We start from the raw sequence: 18207 nt of genomic DNA on the forward strand, positions 1-18207 counted from the left end.
TGACATGTGCGAGAGCTCGCGTGAGTTGGTAAAATATTAATATAATGCATTTGTTGTTTAAATGGATATAATATTGTACGATTTTTCTTCTATTTGAGCGGAATGGTTGCTGTGCATTCTGGAGATGGTATGAGCCAGAAACTACACCTTATTTAAGGTAGGTGTTAAATGATTTGCACAATGTTGTTCATGGTTTGAAGGAGAACTCAGAGATGAGAGCATGTCTTGTCAGTGCAAGAGATGAGCTAAAGGTTGTGCACAATGGTGTGTGCAATAGAGATGTGGCTGATTGGACAAGAAAACTCAAGGAGAAAGATGATTCAGCTTGTAAACTTAATGTATTGAATTAGAAGAGGGAAGGGAATTTCTGTTGTCAATTATTGCTGGATTAGTATTGTTGATAGTTGCATTGTGGCTTATGGTGTGTTTGGTTGGTAGGATATACCCAGATAGGACATGGCCGCCGCTTTTTGGAGGGTGTTTGGATGCTGGGCGAGAGTGGGATAGGGCGGCCCAGAGGGGAATATTCCCTCTAGATGCTGGATAGAGGGATCTGGCTGATTTGGCCGGATGCAACCGCCCGAGGCTCGGGCGAGCCGGGCAAGCGAGTTGCGTGACTCGCGTCACCCCTCACCACCACGACGCGAGCGAGGCGACGAGCACGGCGGCCGGCGAGAAGGGCGACGAGCTCGGCGGCCGGCGAGAGAGGCGACGAGCTCGGCGGCCGGCGTGGGTGACGAGAGAGGAAGGCAGCGGCGGGAGGAGGCGAGCCGCGGCGGTGGGAGGAGGTGGCCGGCGGCGGGAGGAAGCCGACGGGAGGAGGCTGCCAACGGCGTCGGCGAGCCCAGATCCGGCGCTGCTTTTTTTTTTCTTTTTTCTTTTTCTTTTTTATTTTTTCTATGTGTATTTATAATGGAATATGTATTTATAATGGAGTGTGTATTTATAATGGAATGTGTATTATGTATTAATTTGATGGGGTATATTCACCATCTCAAGTGAGAGGTGACCACACCTACAAATCCACCATACTTCCTCCAACCAAACAAAAAATTGGATCACCAAATCTACCTTTGTCCCTACAACCAAACAAAAAATTGGATCGTCATATTCACACAACCAAACAAAAAACTGGACCGCCATATCCAGCAAAATATGGACCGCCGTATCCCATCCAATCTTGACCAGGAACCAAACACACTCTTAGTGGACAAATCTGCTTATGGTTTCCTTCAACTTTTTAGATACAATGGTAGATCCTTATGGGTGCAATCTATATCTATGTTATGTATGTGATGGCAATAAACTTTCGTTGTGTACTCAATTGATATGTCTGTCAACATGTATTTGGCTGGTCTAAGCAACATTGAGACAGGTTCAGGAATTTGATATGTGTAAATTTTCTGTGAAATCTGTCTAAAATTTGTATTAAATTGATTTAAGCAACACTCAGACAGGTTCTAGCAAATGAACTTGAATTTCATCAAGCTCAGGCGAAGGGCTGATGTGGCATCCGACATGTCATCCACGTGTGCAAAAACCACGGTAAAAATAGCCCAAGGGGATTAGGAGCCTGTTTGGTTGGTGCCCTCACCTCCGTGCCTGAGAAATTTGTAAGCTTGAGTAGCATTCAAGTTTATAATGTAGGTTGCCTGGTCAGGCAGCCTGAGCCTGTGCTTGTTTGGTTGTCACTTGTGCCTGAGAAAAAAATTCAATTAGATGTTTGATTATTATGCCGCTAAGTCAAGTATTAATATCCGGCACAAATTTTTGCATTTAATTGCATCTGACCTACAACCAAATTCATCTAGCGCAATAAATCCCTACACAAATCAATCATAAAGCAAAGAAAGGAAAAAATAATCTAAAAACAAGGGGAACAAACAAGGGAAAAAGGAAAAAAAAAGAAAGCAAAGATTGCACCCAGATTGCAAAGTCGATCTGCTTACTCAACCACGGGCGGAAGAAATCCTTGCCTGGCGACACGATGCCTCCGCACGGCGGCGGCGCTGCTTTGCGTAGACACCAGGATCAACAAGGAAATCATCAAGAAGAGAAAAAAGAGAGAAGAACAGGAGCAAAGAGATCCCCAGATCCATGTCGCATCCATCAGAATAGAATTGCAAAATCCATGCATCCATCATAGAAGAGCATCTGCATGTGAAGCATGACGCAGCACTCCGGAGGGGTCTTCGTGTGGCTGCGATGGCTTCGCGCGACGGCAACGGCGGCGGCCTCGGCGGCTTCGTGTGGAGTTATCACGGCGGGGATGAGGGGATTATGGTGCTAATGTGTAGCACGCTGCTGCGCCTGGAGCCCATCGGTCGCCTGGCTCAGGCTAATTCCGCGCCTGAGTTACATCAGGCCAGGCGAGGTGGAAGGAGCCTCAGGTTAGCAACCAAACACTCACAAATTAATCTCAGGCATGTCTCCGGCCAGGGAACTTGCTGGGAACTTCCAGCAACTTGCTGCCAGGCATGTCTCCGGCCAGAGAACTTGCTGGGAACTTCCAGCAACTTGCTGTCAGGGCAGCAACCAAACAAGCTCTAGATGTTCAGTATTGATAGTTGGGGGTGTATTATACCCGGTTTTGTAGTTCAGAGGTTTATTTCAAACAACCGTAAGAGTTTCATGAAACATAAGAGAAGAATGGGGATAGAGGAGGGGGCAAAGGTTACGCTCTATGTATTTCAGATTTCCTCCGATGAAACACGCTCAAAACAAAAGATAAAAGTAGTACAAAAAAGAGAAAATTCTAGTGAAGTCCAAGTGTCCAACAAATGTTTTTCATTATTTGTAAGCCTATAAATATTCAATACAAATTCATAGGTACAACAAATTCAGCTGTATTTCTGAACTGCTGCTCCTTTTTCTGAATTACAGGACTGGTGGAGCGGCAACATTCGGTCAAAATCAGGTGTAGAAGCTACCAGTGATGGAAAAAAAGATCCAGTATGAAAGCTACAGTTTTTCCATGAACAAAGGTTTTTCAGTCTTTTTCTGTGTACTACTGGATTCTGAGGCCTTGTCCAGGTCCCTCCTGTTCATGTAAAAGAACGATTTTTTGTCCGTGAATGCGGATTTTATGAGGATTGGCGAAAATCCTGCATAGTCCTTGTCAACCTTCGCCAAACCCACTTCAAGAATGTACTTCACTAGCTCATGTTTCTGGACAAATGGTTGAGCAGCAAATTCCTCCACAGGCATCCACTACATTTGAGAAGTATGTTAACAGGGCATTTACATGAAAGTAGTTCAAAGGTTGAATAAGAAACTGGCAACAAATGACCCTTCTCTGATAGGTCAGTTTGGTGCTAGAATAGAGGTTCCAAATACCTGAGCTGCCTCGATTTCTGAATCTTGCTTGGTAATATCAAAGGAAAGTGGCCGTAATATGCAAACAAAAAACAGATCCGATTTATCAAAAAAAGCTTTGTGGCTCTGCCTGCACATTGGTAATTGATCCATATGAGAGAGATTTAACTCAAACTGTACAGGTAAAAACAATTGAAATAATTACAATAAATTAGAAGAATGAAGGAATGGTGTAAAACTGCATAGTTAATGGAAATGCAAAATAATGGACTGGCAGTTGGAAGTTGAAACCATACTAAGTGAAACACCATCAAAGGTGAGGAGACCAAAACAGGCAAGACGGGTGTCGATGGATATTACTAATTCATAACATATCCAGTTGTTTCCTTAAGTAATCTCTCTAACAGTACGTTATGGAGTTAATTAACAGGTCTTCCTGTTATCTGGAAAGTAGCTGGTATGGGCAAATGAGACAACAAAGCTAGCCAGCTAGGTGCCACATAAAAACATACTAATAGGTAAGTTGGCATAACTATAACTTTTACTAGTTTCTTTAGATCTTTGGACATGGATAAAATTAAATAAAAATAAGAAAGGTGGTCCAGCGGTTACCTGAAGGCAAGAACTTCAACAAATTCTGTATCAATCTGAAACATGACCAGGAAGAAAAATAAAAAAGAGTATAAGTAACTAAAGCAGTATTTTGAAAGGAATTCTTCTCAATATGCTAATAATTACCCCAGTCTCTTCTTTTACTTCTCTTACAGCTCCTAAGTTTATATCTTCTCCCTGAAAGAATCAAGATCTTGTAGTCATTAAGTGCTGAGGTGGTGAGGAAAAAAATTCATGGATAACATCTCTACATGTCCAGAGCAGAAATGCTTACTGGTTCAACAACTCCAGTTGGAAATTTCCATACACCTAGGCCTCGAAGTACACCACTCTTTTCTTGGACAGCCAATACCTGCATAATTAGGAGTTAAGTAATAAAAAGCAAGCAGTATACTTAGAAAGATGCTATGTAACAGGGTACCTAATTGTAATATCACTATATAAGCTTTTAACATTGATTTTAAGGATGCTGGGAAGATATAACAGAACCATGACTATCTGAAATTCTGAATCCCTGAAATAGTGCTTTTGTATTCAAATTCAGTACCTCTCTTTTGTCATTCATTACAAATGCTCCAACACCCACACGGTGAGTAGCATTTACAGGTAATGTATGTGTTGTAGCTGGAAGCCAGTATGCAAGCATTAAGTAAGTTTCCTCTGCATGGTGGTACCAGAACCCTTCCTACATGAAGATGAAGTAAAAGTGATTCGGAGATCAATCAAACAGCTTCCTGTACAATGTCGCATTTCATTCATACAGTAAGATAATCTCTTACTGTCTCGTCCATAAAAATGTCCAAACAGATTTATATGGTAATATGCATATTAACTACTATAAAAAACTAGAATAATTGCTATTTCCAACTTAAAAATGCATAATTCTACTAAAGTATCTCAATTTGGAAAATAATAGTACCGTGGCAAATTAAATTGAGAATGGGAGGATGAAACTAGTTTTGCTACTAAAGAGATGTAAATATGTGAGTTTAGCTACCTCCACTGCATATTGAATAAGGTTGGCAAGGCTGATGGGCAATTTTATCCAGACACCTCTTATTCCCTGCAACAAGGGCAGGCAAAGAAAATGATAAACAATTACAGAGATACCAACGGGAATATCATACAGGAAATTATATTTAATTAACAAACTGTATGAAGGCTATGCGTTATAACATTATCTCCTTCAGGTCGCCATGAAAAGTGCACTTAGGTATGAACATTAATAGGTTTTGCTGATCTATGGCATTCATTGGGTATCATGATGGATCCCCAACCCTCATAAACATTATTTAAATTAGACTCCGTTCTCCTTGCTGAAATATTTAAATCTCTCAGGGTGCCATTCCGCATAGCACTGAAACCTTCTAGTGGTCATTGCAGCCACATGTGTACATAGAACATTGCATGGGATGCATTTAAATGATACATACCAAATATCAATCAATATTCAGGTCTTTTTTTTGCACACCATTGACTTCTGTGTAAATCTTAAGTGTATTGAATATTAACTTAAATACGTATAGTGCATAGGTGCCATTATGAATCTTGAAAAACTGGACACTATTCAAACTTGAACTGTTTGTAATTTATTAAGTTGCATATATAAATATGAATATTAAAGGATATTTACATTACTAACCAATCATCCAGAACATATGCTAACACCCAAAGAAAATCATACGCCTATAAGTGTATACCCCACTGTTCCGGAAATTACCTGTTCCCTCCATTTTGACAATGATGCTTTCAAGGAAGCTGAAAACAATTGGGGATCCATCGGGGCCGTCATCTCAACGATCACACCACCATGTTTGTCATTCACAAAGGGTAGAAGCTCAACATCCACTGAGCTCCCAGTCGCTACCGATTCCGCCAAAACCGTCGAATTCGTGGAACTTGACATGGCTCTGCTGCGCAGCTCGCCTCTCAGTCTTCTCCCTGCACCTACCACACTTGAGCAAATCAAACACACATGGACTGCCATTACCTGAAGCACATGTTCGTTATATATAGAACTTCAGCATAAGCAAACGTGCACTAAAAATGATTGAAACACAGTATTGAAAATTTTTTCGATTCCCATGGACAGATAAGAGATAGTCAAGATGCAAATGGGAACGGCATATGGCGAAGGCGGCCCAGTGGCCACCGCTGAATTGTCTCCATCGTGATTATCTCCTCTCTTTTCTTTTCTTTACCATGGTGACCATCTTTTTCATCCTTGCATCCATCTTTGTTTCTTTTTCCCGGTCTACATCCTGTAACCCCAGCATCTGGGAACCCAGCCTCTCCACGTTTATCCATTCCCCACCTCAAACTTTTTTTCTTTTTTTTTTTTTGGCGGAGTTGTACGGATAATCCGAGCGATTTCAGTTCGCGTTTACATGGCAGCGCAGAAGCAGAAGCAGAATGAAGAAAGAAAGCATTGTAAATCCAGGGGGAGAACGTCGGTGGGCGCGACCGAGATCATCCTCCTCAAAAAAAAAAAAAATCGCGGCGGGTGGAAGCACACGAACGAGTTCGAGCAGGGTCTCTCTCGGTTTCTGAAGCAGTCGGCAACTGACGCGAGATGGGATCGTGGATGGTTGGTAGCTAAGCTAAAGCTAGCTGGATGGAATGGAGTCGAGCGGAGCACGCACCTCCGGCGGGCGGGTGGGGGTGAGCCGGCGCGGCGGCGGGGGAGGAGGAGGAAGAGGAGCAGCAGCAGGAGCGGAATCGGCGGGGGGCGGGGGTGGTAGGGTGGCGGCGCGGGGAGAGGAGGAGGAGGCGGCGGAGCAGGAGAGTGGTGGGGAGCGTTGCGGCGGCGGAGGCGGAGGCGGCCATCTGGCTCAGCGCATCACCGCCCGCGTTTTATTTACTCCACCACCACCAGCGCAACGCGCGGCGCGCCGCCACGCCGTGTATTATTTTACGCAGGCAGGCAGGTGTGGTGAGCGTTTGCGCGTGGGCGGCAACATTCTTCGGCCTCCGGATCTCGGTGTCTCCCGGATTTTTCAGTTTTTCATCCAAAACTTATTCGATAAATAATGTCGAAAAAAAATCTTATTCTAAAAATAATCCTTTTTACTGCGCCAATATTATTGGCACATAGTACATCATAACAGCGCTAATGATATTGGTGCCGTCCCTCTAGCCTCCCAGTGGAAGCTAAGTTATAAATGCGAAGGAGGCCGGTGCCAACGTGATTGGTGCCGAGTACCAATTTGTATTTTTTTTGGAAAGAACCTATTTGTAATTAAAATGAACCCACGTGTAAATAAAAATATTTACAAATAGGTCCTTGGTGCAATGACGCTGACACCGTCCCCTTTCACATTACTAACTTAGCTTTCACCGGGGGTGAATGTGACAACGCCAACGTCAATGGCACCATCATATTGGACCATGGCACCAATGATTTTGGCGCTGCGAAAAGGACCATTTCTATAATAAATTTTTTAGGAGTTTATTTGTAGAATAAGTTTTTTAAAAGGACAAAAATGTGAAAAATCCAGTCAGTGTCTCACCTCACCGGCTCTCACCGCATGGGGAACCAAGTAACGGGTGGATACTGTTGGATCGGCTGGGGAAGCCGTGGCACGGGGGATTTCAGCTCTGTTTGGGGATTTTGGTTGAGTAATTGGTTGGTAGTTAGTCTTTGAAAACTTCTAGGTTATTTTCACGATTCTATAGCTACATTTTTGCAGAATCTGGATAAGAATTCTGACTGTTTGGAGGAGTTGGAAGCTCCCAAAAAGGGTTTTTGTGCGTTTTTCGCCGCATGGAGATGGGTGGAGGGGGTTGACGGATCCGTAGTTATCTAAACAGAGTAGAGGGAGGGGGGAGGAAAAACCCATGTGTCCCTTAAGAAAAAGGGAAAAATATGTAGTGGAAACTATTATTGGATTAGAAATAGACTTTTGAGATTCCCAAGTAAAATATTTACTTATGGTGACATGGACGAATCTCAAACGTTTATTTTTCGATCAAACGGTAATTTTCAGGGTTTCACTTCATATTTTTCTTAAAACCCCCTAAAAATTATCTTTTTGTTAGAACAGTGAAGATTCATCCCTAAACGTTACTGTATCTTTTTTTTTTTACCGAGGGAGTATAGTTTACACGGTGTTTGCTCATAGCAAATTTTAGGCTGTTTTCATTTCTTCTCTTTCCCAACTTCTACTTCCTTATTTTATACGCACATGTTTTCCGGACTATTAAATGGTGTGTTTTTTTAGAAATTTTTTTATAGGGAAGTCGCTTGAAAGAAAATCATATGAATCTATTTTTCAAGTTTTTTTTTACTAATACTAATCATGTTCTTTTTTTTGGTGGGACAAGTTCTCAACCTGAACTAACGAATACAGTTCTATAGTAGAGGTGATGGTCATATTTAATTTTGTTGAAATCATTTACTCACTAATTACGAGGTAATCTATACAATACATGGCCTCTAAAGCACTTGTCCCAATATACTCCCTCCATCTATTTTTGATAGTCATATTTCCAAATCTAAAAATTTTATTTTTGATAGTCATATTTCAATCCAACAACCTATCATCTTAATGACTTTCTCGGATTTAATGTGTGACTTTCTATTCTTCCACACATGATTGGCTACATGGGCATTGAGAAATGTAAATATTAATGAATCACTTGTTTACGAGGAATGGCTAGTAGCATGTTTAAATGAATGATAAGTAGAATTACTTATCCTTGGTCTGTGTGCCAAGATGAAATATGACTATCAAAAGTAGGTAGGGGGAGTATTACTTTATTTATTTCCACTTAATCTATTGGTCTCTTTCTTTCATCTATCTAGGAGTGTGTGGATATTACCCATTGCATAAGCAGTGACTCATCATCTCTCTTCTCTTCTCTCATTCATCTCATCATGCCACCTTAAGCAAGAGCTTGAATGTCTATAGTACTTGTTGACTTGCTCTCGGGCTCAGCCGCTCAACCAGGGCACTCAGCCTTTCTGTGATCTTCTAGAGTGGCCGTTGTCGTGGAAATGGTCCTCTGAATTTGAGTGGGTTAAAGTCAAGGGGAACATCGATATAACTTCATGGGTTTGGAATTTGGAGTCATTTGATTTAGGTAGCTGATGGATGAGGTCAACTTGCTATAGTATCATATCAAGTTTAATAGTAGAGCTAACTATTATGTTTATATTAGAGTTTAACATTTTATAGTGGATGAGTTATAACGTTATCTCTATTTTTCTCTCCATTTTTCTCTTACCTATGAATTTAATCCATTCATCTTAAAATAGTATATGAAGAGTTAGCTCTTTTATAAGAGCCAATACTATTTATTTTTCTAGTTCTCTAAAATCTATATAAGTTTATAGTTAGTTTATAATCTACTATTAAACTTGCTCGCGTAAATAATACAATTGCTCAGTTGTATACTTCTTCTTTCCTAAATAAATCAGTCTCTTGCATTACAAAGATACATTTAGTACAAAGTATTTAGTAGTGATGATAAAAGATTAAACTACTCTTCGTCAATAAGAAAGTTAATAAGAAATTACATATAGACAAAGGTATTCAATAGATATAACTTCTCGATTTGTGGACCGAAGATATACATGAAGGTAAGAATTGATTTGTATTGGGATAAACTTTAAGCTTTTCGAACTAGTTTATTAGAGGATTTTTACGATACGATATGCTGCTAGTATATACTGCAAGTATATATGATCTAACGGTGTAGATTGATTTAATTTTTTATTTAATTAGATTGCAGTATAAAGTTTGAAAGGGTAATTTTGTCTTTTCTTCGTTATTCTATCATCAAATCGTGCTATCATCACGTGCTTTGTCATCAAATGGCGCTCAGGATGCTCTTTCCCTAGTGCACGATAAGATCCAGGACCAGGTACTCTCAATTAAATTCAATTTGAACCAAAAATTACTAAAGTGTTGTTTTATTTTCTATCAAATTCCTAATATGCCCTTTTATATACTGTCAGTATATACTGGTAGTATATTATATCGTAAAAGTTCTCTTATTTTAACATGGATGGATTAATTTCCGGTAACAGTGTCTTACAGCCCTTTTGGTACAGTACCTGCACGGTTCATACTGCACACATCATTATGGCACCAGTACTTGAATAACTGTTCTGTATCTGGCTTTTTGGTTCCAAAGTCAGAGGATTAATTTGTTCCGTCGTCGTCAATTGGTGGCGGTAACATATGGGCGAATCATTTCATATAGAGAAAATTCTTGCACCGTATTGTTGTATAGAGAGCATTTCACATTATTAAATTAAAGTTTTTTTCTGAACGAAAATTATTAAATTAGAGTAGATAGTGATTGTCTTCCTTTCTTATTCATGGTTTTTTCTTTTTTCAAAAGAAGATGTGGTTATTTTCCTTGTCGATATATCATGGAGGCATTTCTTTCTTTCGTTTAGGTGAAGATGACGCAGCTAGAAAGAACGTCAAATTTCATAGGTTTTTTTTTCTCAATTATACAGAGGAGACACGTACCCACATACAAATACGTTCGTTAACACACAGAAAGATGGAGACTAGTGAGAAATTACTGGCCTCACTGAAAGTACATTTACATGTGGCCATATGGGTAATATACATAGTCACCGGAACGATTCTTATATGGGTAAAATATGCCACCATATTGCTAGTGCTATCTTTTTTATAATAATTTGACAGTAATGTTACCCTCTCCATCTTAAAATAAATAAAGTTCTATACAAGCTTATGAACATAAGCTATGTACATAAAAATTAAGAAGTAGTATGCCATTTATCATCTGTTCCTTACTTGAGCATATGATCCCTACATGCTGGTTTAATGATGTTTAAAAGAAAAATCTATTCCTAAATCCTGCATTTCTCCAGCTGCATTAATGCTGCTGCTCTACAAATGCTCTACAAATGGATATTCCCTAGTCTCGTAATGGCGTGTGATCGCATGGTGATTAGACGGGCAAGTAAACCTGTCCCGTCGACGTGACCATCTGAAAGTTCTCTGCTTATCCCCAAACCAAATGGTTCACGTGGCACAACTGATTTAACTTTAGAAGAAGAAATTATATTCCATTTTAATTAGTAGAAGCACCAACTTTTCGAACAGTGGCGTTAAAATTAGAAGTTTGGTTAAAATTGAAAAAGTTGAAAGTTTATGTGTGTAGAAAAGTTTTGATATAATGAAAAAGTTGAAAGTTTGAAGAAAAAATTTGAAACTAAATTCGACCAGAGCAATTTCTGGCTCAAATTCAATGCACACCAGCTGATCACTCAAACATACTCCTATAACAGAGCCAGAATCAGGGAAGAGATCAAGATGCCTTCAACGTCAAACCGCATCGCCATCTCACGGTTTGACATTAGCACGCAAGAGGACACCACTGGAGGTCTGGAGTAGAGCCTCCTACTCTCTCTTCGTTTTCGTATACGACTGATTATAAATTGTAATGCTTTAAAATTATTTGTGAATAAAATCTTATATTTGTGTTTTTTAACGATTCAACTGGTAAGATTAAAAAATAAGTTAGATGAAAAAATATATATTAAAATGATTTTAAAATTTAAATTTTAGTTGTACCTAATACTAAATGATGGAGTTGTCAGCCTCCTGTTACTGAATTTAATTGCCATGTGTTTGCAGACTTTGCATGATTGCATCGCAATTTGCTGTCATCGATATGCTGTAGTACTCAGGCTTGACTTACCAACCAGGCACATGTCACTATCCTGAGAAATTTTCAGCAGTTTTATCTTTTAAGACAGAGGATGAACATGATGATCATGGATGCACATAGTCGTAGAGTACGGTGGTATCTTATGGCAGGACAAGAGTACAATACCATTAAATTAGAAGAACAACAAACTACTCCCTCTATTCTAAAATATAAAAGCATTTCTAACATTTGAAATTTGTAGCAAAATATAAACACTTCTAGCATTGTTCAGAGTATTACTCCACTTATTATCCCATCAGTCACCTCCTACTGAAATTTATTCACATCTTACCTCCCAACCATCTATCACTTAATATGGGACACCAAAGTCTTTTCTTCCCAAAGATAATCTCTGCTAAACAACGTATAAATACTTATATTTCAAAAAAAAAAAAGAGGAAGTGCTCGAAGAATGTAAATACCGTTAAAACTAGAGATCTCTTAAAACTATAAGCATGTAGTGTACAGCTCGCCGTAGAAGGTGGAATGTTCAGCTGTTGACAGTAGCAGTGCACAAGTCCATAAATGTACATTTATCTACCTTCTTTTCTTATCTACTATAAATTAATTAACAACTACCAAAATACCAGCCACCTGAACACTATACATGCCATTCACAAAGTCCCAGTAGCGGCCCAAAATCCACATACTGTAGTATACAATCTGGACAGATACCACAGAGAGAACAGAGTGAAAAAACTGAACACTGAACAGCTCATGCCAAACTCAACAGGTGATCAGATCATTCTTTCTTTTCTTCTCTTCTCTTTTCATTTTGTGCAGGAACAAGTGATCTGATCCATAGCTTTGGAGATACTGGGATGTTGCCACAGTCCCAGCTTGCTTTCTCTGAAACTTTTGTAACCCTGCATAGCTGAGAGACTGAGAAGATTTTGGTCTCAGATGGCGTCGGCTGTGCCTCCCTCGCGGTCAGGGCCCCTGTATGAAAGCCCCACATCCTCTCCTGATTGACGCCTCACCATGCTTGCCCTCTGCACCAGGCGCACCAGTTGCTGGACAACCTCGGACATCGGTGGACGGAACTCCGGTTCGGGCTACAAAGCATTGACAGCATTATGGTACAAACTGAAAATGATGATCGATCTTAGCGTGCTTCTGAAGAGTATTTCTAGTTCATATGTTATCCAAAACCAACTTTAAGATTGATAGAACTGAACCGTCTGCTCAGTGAGTTGTTCATATTAGAAGCTGTAAGAACAATTTTGGGCGAACAAGAAATGGGTAGTCATATGCAGGACAAAGAAATGTGCGAAAGATAACGAATATTACCTGGACACACAATGCAATTATGTCAGCGAAACGGGAGAGTGATTTTGCAGGGTACATCCCATCCATTGCTGGATCAACCATCTTGGCAAGCGCATCGATGTCATGAAGCTGTGGAGTAGCCCATGTGACAAGAGACTGTTCGGACCTCTCTCTAGAGCTGCACATTGCAACACAAGAATGAATGACGGCCTTGAAGTTACTAATAAAGAAATACATTACTCATTTTCTTACTACTTACTAGCTCTGAAATAATAAGGTAATGTACCTGTCTAACGGTTTACGTGCTGTCAATAGTTCTAACATCACTACTCCAAAACTGTACACGTCACTTTTTACAGTATATATTCCTGACATGGCAAACTCTGGGGCGCTATATCCAAAAGATCCAAACACTTCAGTTGAAACCTGCATCATAACACATGGTTTAGCCCAAAGAACTACTGTAGGACCTAAAGATGAAATGTTGGAAATAACTACATTGATAGAGATGTGGTACTACATTACTTACCTCTCTCTCAGGATTTGGTGTCAGGGCAGCAAGCCCACAGTCAGACAGATGGGGACTGTATTCTTTATCAAGCAGGATATTCGCTGACTTTAAGTTTCTATGTACAACAGGGGGCAAGCACACCTCATGCAGGTATCTGAAGAAAGGTTGGCATTGCATTGTAGCATTATACTTGATTAACATAACCTTTTCATAGAGTGAAAAACACTAGAGTGCTCAAATAATAACATACTCTAAAGCTCGCGCGGTGCCTAGTGCTATCCTCATGCGGTGGTTCCATGTAAGGATCTTGCTTGTATCATCGAAAAAATGCAATATATCATGCAGTGTCCCATTTCCAATGTGCTCATACACAAGAAGCCTTTGTCCATGTTCAACACAATAGCCTGCAAGCGGCACAATGTTTGGGTGCCTAAGTCGTGAAATGCTCGACACAACCTCAAGAAAGTTATCTTCTTCATACAAGGAAAGTGACGCACTGTCTATCTTCTTCACTGCAAGTACCTGCGATCAAGCACAGAATTCAGTTCCACTGCGTCATAGCTATGCAAATAAACACTTGTTGAACATATATAAGGCAATACCATGCTAAGTTCAAAGTAATATTTCTGTATTGACCAACAATAGATTACTGCAAGTGATGTTTTACCTTTCCATTGGGGAAGTCGGCCTTGTAAACACGACCAAGTGAACCCTCACCTAGGAGCGAATCTTGGCAGAAGCTGTTTGTAGCAACTTGGAGAGAAGCAACTGTATATGGATTCGCTGTGACAGAGACCTTCATCTTCTTTGACATAGAGCTGTTTGTACTATATACCCTTTCAGGAGTCATTTTTCCCATAGGCGGGAGCACGGAACTTGAAACAGGTGCGTCTTGCTGGGTGTGATCCCATATTTCCCTGTTAGAAGCTGCAAAAGAAAAGCACCAAAGATGTAGGTAATATTGATTTATTTTCAACTTTGGGGAATGAACAATTGAACATCAGGGCCTTCTGCAGTTCTTTAAGTTTCATTTTTTATTATATATTGGTAACAGCAAACCACAAAGTAATGTTACACTTTGCCTTTTTCTCAAAATGGCAGGAGCACTGCCAATAAAATAAGCAGAAACAGCCACAAAGTAAGGTACAAAGTTTATTATTCCCATCTCCCAAGCATACCCAAGCACCTAATAGCTATAATGCAGGTGCAAAGAGCACATCAATAAAGGAAGAAGAATGCCAAAAAGCTAGTCATCAACAAAGCAAACACCATGTTTGAGATATCTGGCAGAATAAAATGTTTATCTCAAACAAGTCTTCGTTTCTTTTCTATTTATATTTTATCAGATTTGGAGAAAAAATGATATTAGTATCTCACTCACATATTTTTTCGTAATGCCTGCTCATGCCATCTGGTCTTAGTCAGATGTCAGACAGTGGCCTAAATTTCACGATTATCACCAGCCACAAGAACTATTACTATTCTTATATGGGGAAAAAAATCTGAGCCACAAATAACAAATATTAATAGTATGATAAAATGAAAATATTGTGCACAAATATATAGGAGCATACCTCTATCTATGTTTACTGCAAAAGTGCTTGCGACATCTTTTGATTCACTGATCCCACCATCTTTACTTTTCCGGACATTGTGAAGGCACAGTACCAACGCGAAAAGTACACCACAAGCAGCAGCCATTGAGCCAATAACTATCCCTATAACCAGACCAGTTCGCAGACGTTGCTTCTTGTCACTACCTTGATCAATAGGAATCTCAGGGATATTTGGAGCAGTTGTTGGTCCTTGAGGAAAGTCTGGTTGACCCTGAGGTGGTGAAGTGATAGTAGATGGCGGAGATGAAGGTACATTGAGAAATGAGTTTCCTCCAAGTCTATTTTTGAAAATGCATTATCCCATCAGCATGCAAAATTTGATGGTTTTCATAGAAAAGAACATTAAAACATGTTGGTTGTTGGTGCGTACATCAAATGTGAAATTGAACTGAATTCTTGTGGTATTGAACCGCTGAAATTGTTATTTGCTATGTTTCTGTTCAAAGGCACAATAGCTCACATAATTAGGCGAAAAGCATGAGAGGAAGATTAGGATAGAAATCGTGTCAGCCTGTACAAAATCACTCACAGTGTAGTAAGGCTTAGGTTGCTGAGTACATTGACTGTGCCCGATAGTTGGTTATTTTGCAGATAACTACACAATGGGTCAAAAGAACTATCAGAACCATGAAATGAAATACGAAATTTGGAAGTTTGAACTGAGGATTAGTAAGAACTTACATGCCAGAAATATTTGACAGAGAGCGTAAAGAAATAGGCAAGTTGCCATTCAGGTTATTGAAAGATACATCTCTGTAAAGATTTCAAATTGTACAAGATCATGTCATGAAACCAAGAGTTTCAACAATCGAGATAACAAGCCTTGCAAAGAAAGGTCCTGTAGGACTTACAGTTCAGAAAGTGCAGTGAGGTTTCCAAACATTTCACCAATTTCCTGAAATAGTAAGTTGTGGCTGAGATTGCTGCATGTAGATGTGTTTTTTTACAGTTAGACTATGTCAACCAAAATAACAATCTCCACCTAATGAATTGCACATTTGCAATGGCCAGCACTTACAGATAGTTGAGTGAAACCATGTTGGATATCGAGTATGGAAGGTTACCGGAAAAGTTATTTCCTGCCAAATTCCTGCATCGCAACTGTTATTGAAGATGCAGGCATCAAAAACTACTTGAATAAACTTGTGCAAGCCAGGAAGCATTACAGATAGGCGAGATTTGGTGGCAGCTGATAAGGAATTGAATCATGCAAGTTGTTGCTACTCAAGTCCCTGTAAGTTAAGAAATGAAGGACATAAATTAGGGGAAAACAAGACAATAAATACTTGTGCTCAAGTAGTAGCTCATACATTGTCTTCAATGCTAGCAGATTGGATAGTTGGTAGCCAAGAGTGCCATTCAGCCCCATACCAGAAAGCTTGCTGCAGAACAAGGGAACAAACAGAATGGTTCAGCATCGAGCATCTCCATTTGAGGCGATTTCATATACAAAAAAAAAAAAAGAGAGGAAAATAGCAAAATTAAGGTATGGTCTTAAAGATAAGATACACTCTCCAGCCTCTTTTGTATAATCTATATTTTAGCCAGAATAGATATATTCTGCTTGTTGCATGTTACCCAGACATCAGATTTTGAACGAGAACAAATATCAAATATTTTTTTATGCATACGAAAAAGCCCTTTTTCCTACAACTGAAAAAGACACTGAAAACCAGCAGAGCACCATTATTTGCCTGGATGGCTGGATCCAGTCTCCCAAACTCTGAGCTGGCAAATTAATCGATGCAGAGAGTAGAGTAGAATTATATTAACACCACTTGACATCATGCAGGGAGGAAAAAAAAACTTTCTATCTCTTAATATCATAGGCATCCAATGAAAATTTTTTGGACAACGTTTTATCTCATGATAGTAGAATCAATCAACTACTGCAAAGGATGAGAATTTCCAATTATCTATCAGAAATTTACTGAAAGATAGAGAATGTGAAAAACCAACACACTTCAGGATTTCATCAGCGGCTTTCAATGCCCACACGTCAAGACAAAGCCACGGCAATCTTTTTTTACGAAATGCAGTGAAAAGAAAACCAGCAAAATGACTCCTGCTTTCCACGAACATGAAAGGCATCAAACGCGAAATCTTTTCATCACTCAAAAACATTTTGGGGGGAGTTTAATCAGAAGATCTTTTATTTACATCGAGGTGACGGCGGAGCCAACGCAGGAGACGCCCATCCACGCGGCACCGCAAGGGTCGCCGCCGCCGGCCGACCAGCCGGTGAGCTGAGCCGGGCTATTCCAGGAGGAGTACAGATTCCCCAGCGCCGCGGCTGCAAGAACCAAAAGCAACTGATCATCCGTGCAGACATATCATCAAACAGTACGCACGCATTCCAAGAAACCAAGAACTTGGGGTGAATGCTGCAATTGATATTACCGTCGCCGCCGTCGGTGTCGGCTCCCGCCACCGCCGCGAGGGCGAGGAGGAGAACGCCGGCCAAAGCGGCGGCCGCCATTCTTGGCCTCTCTCCCTCCTTCCTACCTTCACCTTCTCCCCCACCTGAAAAAGAAAGAGAAGAATATCTCCCTCGCTATCTCCTTGCTTATAGTAGCAATCTTGGCATCACATGATCACCACGGATAGCTAATATATGCTCTCGATGGATGCTGATGCTGCTGCTGCTGCTGCCATGGTTGCTTGAGGAAGGAAATCCAGTGTGGTGTCGGCAAAGATTGAAATTCTTGATTTCTTCTTAGCTTCTCCCCACTCTCCCACTCTCTCTCTCTCTCTTGCTGCTGCTGCTAGTCCGCAGTGAGGTGGGGGTGTGGCAGTACAGCTGCAGTGAGTGAGTGAGCTTTTGGGGTTAAGATGATAAATGTGGGAGCGGAGCAACTGTTGGAAGAAGACGCTGATGGCTTCATTGATCAACACCGATTGTGACCCTCTTCCACCCGATTATTGACGTGCTTCTACTCTCTCACTCGCTCTCTGCACTACCCAACACTTCACTGTGAGCTTTAATTAATCACTGGCAGTGTCAAGTCGTAAGTTGTAACAGGAATGCACCTTTGCTACAGATGAAGAGGGACCTTTTTAACGGTTACAAGTAGGTATGAAAAATGTTCGAAAACGGTAGCATCTTCACGAAAACCAGTGATGATTACAATATGATGATAAAAGAAACAAAAAAAACAAATATATGGGGTTAGAATAAAAACGGTTGGT

The 18207-nt window shown here is 40.3% G+C and overlaps 2 protein-coding genes across 3 annotated transcripts; both read right to left on the minus strand.

Annotated features, from left to right (window-relative positions):
- Positions 1 to 2770: 2770 nt before the first annotated feature.
- Positions 2771 to 6805, minus strand: LOC4341595 (nudix hydrolase 2). 2 transcript variants are annotated; one of them, XM_015787951.3, is made up of 9 exons: positions 6570 to 6805; positions 5648 to 5868; positions 4925 to 4990; positions 4475 to 4612; positions 4202 to 4279; positions 4054 to 4104; positions 3928 to 3962; positions 3337 to 3445; positions 2771 to 3210 (listed from the first exon to the last, which is right to left on the minus strand). In XM_015787951.3, the coding sequence occupies exons 1-9, from the start codon at positions 6751 to 6753 to the stop codon at positions 2962 to 2964; spliced, it is 1131 nt and encodes a 376-aa protein (XP_015643437.1). In that variant the 5' UTR covers positions 6754 to 6805; the 3' UTR covers positions 2771 to 2961. The 2 variants fall into 2 exon arrangements, with proteins under 2 accessions (XP_015643437.1, XP_015643436.1); XM_015787950.3 differs by having other exon boundaries at positions 5648 to 5874.
- A 5236-nt stretch (positions 6806 to 12041) lies between these two features.
- On the minus strand, positions 12042 to 17829 carry LOC9271669 (protein STRUBBELIG-RECEPTOR FAMILY 8). Its single transcript, XM_015788233.3, has 16 exons — positions 17419 to 17829; positions 17179 to 17311; positions 16329 to 16400; positions 16185 to 16250; positions 16037 to 16108; positions 15870 to 15941; positions 15700 to 15771; positions 15548 to 15613; positions 15389 to 15454; positions 14977 to 15296; positions 14070 to 14329; positions 13653 to 13924; positions 13421 to 13556; positions 13178 to 13317; positions 12913 to 13069; positions 12042 to 12677 (listed from the first exon to the last, which is right to left on the minus strand). Exons 1-16 carry the CDS (start codon positions 17495 to 17497, stop codon positions 12522 to 12524), a joined length of 2139 nt encoding a protein of 712 aa, XP_015643719.1. The 5' UTR covers positions 17498 to 17829; the 3' UTR covers positions 12042 to 12521.
- Positions 17830 to 18207: the final 378 nt, after the last annotated feature.

Source organism: Oryza sativa, chromosome 6, assembly GCF_034140825.1.
Source record: "Oryza sativa Japonica Group chromosome 6, ASM3414082v1".
Lineage (NCBI taxonomy): Eukaryota > Viridiplantae > Streptophyta > Magnoliopsida > Poales > Poaceae > Oryza > Oryza sativa.

Excerpts from the sequence above, each read along its gene's own strand:
- LOC4341595 (XM_015787950.3), bottom strand. The coding sequence starts at position 6,753 with ATGGCCGCCTCCGCCTCCGCCGCCGCAACGCTCCCCACCACTCTCCTG. Across the intron at positions 4,280-4,474 it reads TAATGAATGACAAAAGAGAG|GTATTGGCTGTCCAAGAAAA; the intron begins GTACTGAATTTG and ends CTAATTATGCAG. Across the intron at positions 3,211-3,336 it reads CAGAAATCGAGGCAGCTCAG|TGGATGCCTGTGGAGGAATT; the intron begins GTATTTGGAACC and ends TCTCAAATGTAG.
- LOC9271669 (XM_015788233.3), bottom strand. The coding sequence starts at position 17,497 with ATGGCGGCCGCCGCTTTGGCCGGCGTTCTCCTCCTCGCCCTCGCGGCG. Across the intron at positions 15,455-15,547 it reads AACCTAAGCCTTACTACACT|AAACATAGCAAATAACAATT; the intron begins GTGAGTGATTTT and ends GCCTTTGAACAG. Across the intron at positions 13,318-13,420 it reads CACCAAATCCTGAGAGAGAG|GTTTCAACTGAAGTGTTTGG; the intron begins GTAAGTAATGTA and ends GTTATGATGCAG.